General features: G+C 59.4%; 1 protein-coding gene across 1 annotated transcript in view; it reads right to left on the bottom strand.

Moving 5' to 3' along the window:
- The window catches only part of SEC24D (SEC24 homolog D, COPII coat complex component), a 61,560-nt gene that overhangs the window by 595 nt on the left and 57,265 nt on the right, over window positions 1-3,700 (bottom strand). The window contains exon 22 of the mRNA XM_005864571.2: window positions 1,815-1,904. Coding sequence (XP_005864633.1) covers window positions 1,815-1,904 — 90 coding nt within the window. The remainder of the gene's footprint in view (window positions 1-1,814; window positions 1,905-3,700) is intronic.

The following is a 3,700-nucleotide window of genomic DNA, read 5'->3' as shown; positions in this document are numbered from 1 at the left end:
ACGCCCCCTTTGGCCAGGAGGGCCCGGCGCCCCCACGCTGCCTCCTCGGCCTCCAGTCGTCCAGCAGGACAATTCTGTCAACACCGCTTGCTCGTTCCGGTTACCTGGCCGGGCCCCGGCCTGTGAAAATGCTAATCCAACAGCAGCTGCTGCAGCTGCGTCAGGTCAGCAGGTCTGTGGGCGAGGACATGGAAGTGCCCGGTCCCCGTTGTGGGCCGGCGTGGAGCCCTGCGTCCTGGTGAGCCTGCAGTCAAGGCTCTTGTCTCACGTGGTGTGTGTCTACCTTCCCCACGTGCCCAGGACTCAGCTGCGTCCAAGACCGGTGGCGGCATGAGTCTGGCCCCCGTGCCACAGGCCAGGCAGAGCCGGGCAGGGTGAGACACTGGGCAGAGGACTGGAGGCTCCAGGTCTAGGACCTCATTGCCCGGGGGACCTGGGGAGTCCGTGCTGCTCCCTTTGGGCATCGACTCTCCAGGCCCAGGACCTCCTGGGAGGCTGGCAGGTGAGGGAGCTCCTTCATGATCACCTTCAACTCTGTGCCAGCTGAGGGGGGCTCTGTGCATGGAGAGGGGCTGAGGGGGGCTCTGTGCGTGGAGAGGGGCTGAGGGGGGCTCTGTGCGTGGAGACAGGGCTGAGGGGGGCTCTTCCTCACGCTGCAGCCCTAGATTTTCAAGGTCTCTGTACAGACAGTGCCCGGAACGGCCTGAGGAACCTCACAAACAGGTGCATTTGCGAGGGGCACATGGGAATCGCGGCTTCTTTAAGTGCCCGGGCTATAATTCTCTTATCCTGCAGCTGCTTATACTCTGCTCACATGGCACCTTCACCCTGATGTTTTACAGCCAAAGCTGACATGGCTCCCTCAGGGGTGGAGCGGCGGGCGGAGGGCTCTGGAGTGATGGAGGCCGCTTCTCTGCAGAAGGCGGCGGCGGGGAAGCGGCAGTGCAGCTGGGACGGTGCGTCACCGCTGTGCACTCTGACCCCAGCGCCTGCCACTGTGTCAGGAGACCCCCCTTGGTCTACATCCCCAGGGGGTCAGTGTCCTGGTAGCAGCGTCTCAGGGTGGGGCTCCCCTGCCATCACTAGGTCTTGTCCTGAAACGGCACCCAAGCAGGCGCCGTGTGGAGTGAAACTGTTCTGGAAGGTTCTGTGTTCACCTGGCAGCTCTCCATGAGTTCACCAGCCTCCGGAAGCCGATGTCTGCCCGAGGGCACCTGGCCCAGCGAAGGGGCTGCTTGGACTGACACCCACGTCAGGGACGCTGCCTGCAGTGCGGGGCGGGGGAGGGGGGCCGCCGCCAGGTGAGCGTCCTGTCCTGCGGGACTGGCCGTCTCCCGAACCCCAGGAGGGGGCCCTGGGCTGGGGAAGGAAGCCAGGTGGGCTGGACCGAGCAGCAGGCACAAGCTCCCTGAATCAGAGGCCTCTGCAGCCCTTTCACTCAATCTCAAAAAAGGCCCGAAAGGGGCTTCGAAGGGCCAGACAACACTTCGCAGGCGTCATAAACCTGAGGTCGTAAGGAAACTGCCCGTGTTCTGCACGAGGCTCTGACTCAGCAGCCTCCGCTGAAGGAAAGGCCTTTCAGACTCTGACCGACTGCCATGGCCATGCAGGGGCTTCCTGGGGACGGGTGGGACGCCCGAACAGGGCTGGCTAGGGAGTGGCCGTTCACTCGCGTATGTGTGGCTGGTGAGCAGGTGGACGTACTTAGAGGTGAGTGTGAGCTTCCTATCCTCTAACAACTAGGACGTGCGTTTAAAAGTCTGTAATGAAATTCAGAGACTGAAGGGAAGAGGAGAGGAATCCGATCGCCTCACCTTCATCGAGTAGGGCCGCTGACGCTGGAGAGCACCCACGATCGCCCGGAGCGTCTGGGAATGCGGGCTTCCCACCTCGGGCAGGACCGTCTGGGATTAAGAACATCAAGCAGACAAGTTAGTGTAATTTATAACATCTGTGTGGAAGCAGCAATGAGAGTATTAGAATATTAAAGTTAAAAACATCCTTCTAACCATGTATTTCACTATTGACTTAGTTCATTTACCCAAACATCACAAATGTGAGACAACGCATTGAACAGTGCCTCATCCTGTGGGCATGCGGGCCAGCGGGCTCTGCTCTGCCCAGGCCTCCTCATCACCCAGCGGGCTCTGCTCTGCCCAGGCCTCCTGATCACCCAGCGGGCTGTTTATGAAGAGGGCGTCCTCGGGCCACTAGCCAGGTGTGCGATCCCTGCGCGAGGTGTGTTTCCAGGCCGCATCGTGAGTGATCAGCGGCCGAACCCTGTGGCACCCCGAGGTCTGGAACCGCATCCGAGTACCACTGCTGCACATTAGACCCAAACGCTGATTCCTCGGGGGAGTGTGGCCCCCAGAGTCCCCTACATCTGGCTAATGGTCCACAGAACGCACAGCTGTGGGGACGTGAGCTCTGCCCAGTAAGACAGTAAACGCTGCCTGCTTCTCAGCAGAGCCCCCGAGCGGCATGCTACCCTGTGAGCTGGCGCTGAGCCCCAACACCGTGTCGCAATCACACGTCTCAGCAACCCCTCGGCCGTTTCCACAGGATGTAAAACAGCAGAACTCGATAGGTACAGTCACAGGCCTCTCCCACGTGTATTCACGGATGTTAAGGTGGAGGCTTTATTCAACAGGTTACACATGGTGAGTGTACCCGCATGCATGGCTTGAGATGCCAGCTGCCTCTACAGAGAGAGCGGCAGGCGCTGTGTGCATTTTCTGACGAGGCTGAGAGGACGCGGTGGACTGGACGGGAGCAGGCCCGCCAGACGCTGCGCTCTGGAGGCTGGCGACTCACACGCACGCTCGTCAGCAGAGCGGCACTGACAACTGCTGCGTCAGCGCACTGGCCGGTTGCTCAGTGGACAGAGTGTCGTCCTGCAGACCAAAGGGTCCCGGGTTCGATTCCAGTCAAGGGCACGTACCTTGTTGCAGGCTCCTCCCCCTCGGGCCCTGGTTGGGGCCATGCAGGAGGCAACCAATCAAACACATTGATGTTTCTCTCTGTCTTTCCCTCTCTCTTCCACTCTCTCTAAAAATCAATGGAAAAACATCCTCAGGTGAGGATTAAAATAAATAAAGACTTAAAAAAAAGTAGAGGCACTTCCTCTGTTTCATAGATATATCCTTGAGATTCACAGACTTGTCTGCCTCCTGAATTTTTATTTTTATTAATTGCACTTTTCTTTTGAAATTGCATTTCTAATCATTCCTTAATTTCACCCCATGCAGATGTCTTACCATTTCTAAGTCTTCACCCTCATCTTAAGACCAGCCTCTGGATGGGATGCGGCCCCTTTAACCCCCTCCTCCCCCCAAGGTGCTGTGCACCTGCCCTCAGACCAGCAAGTGGGGACAGACTGGTTCTTACGGAACCACCAGCCGTCACAGAGGACAGCACAGCCGTCACAGCAGCTCACGGCAACGGTGTGAGTGAGGTTCCCAATAAATGGACTCAGGCAGCGGCAACCGCTGCTCCTCCGCGTGCACCTTGAGGCCAGGGTGCTCCCTGCCCCCCCCCCCGCCCCCTGCACAGGGGGCGCCATGTTTGGGGAGCGTTCGCTTGCAGGGCGCTGAGCTGCGATGCCTGCAGCTGAACGCGGGTGAGAGATGTCTGCCCCGTTAGACGTGCAGTCAGCTCCAGCTGAGCCCCCAGCCCCAGAAGGGCCTCAGTCCCCACCTTG

This window comes from Myotis brandtii, unplaced genomic scaffold, assembly GCF_000412655.1.
Source record: "Myotis brandtii unplaced genomic scaffold, ASM41265v1 scaffold1888, whole genome shotgun sequence".
Lineage (NCBI taxonomy): Eukaryota > Metazoa > Chordata > Mammalia > Chiroptera > Vespertilionidae > Myotis > Myotis brandtii.
Note: the sequence above shows the minus strand (reverse complement) of the source record. Positions and strands in the feature narration are given on the sequence as shown.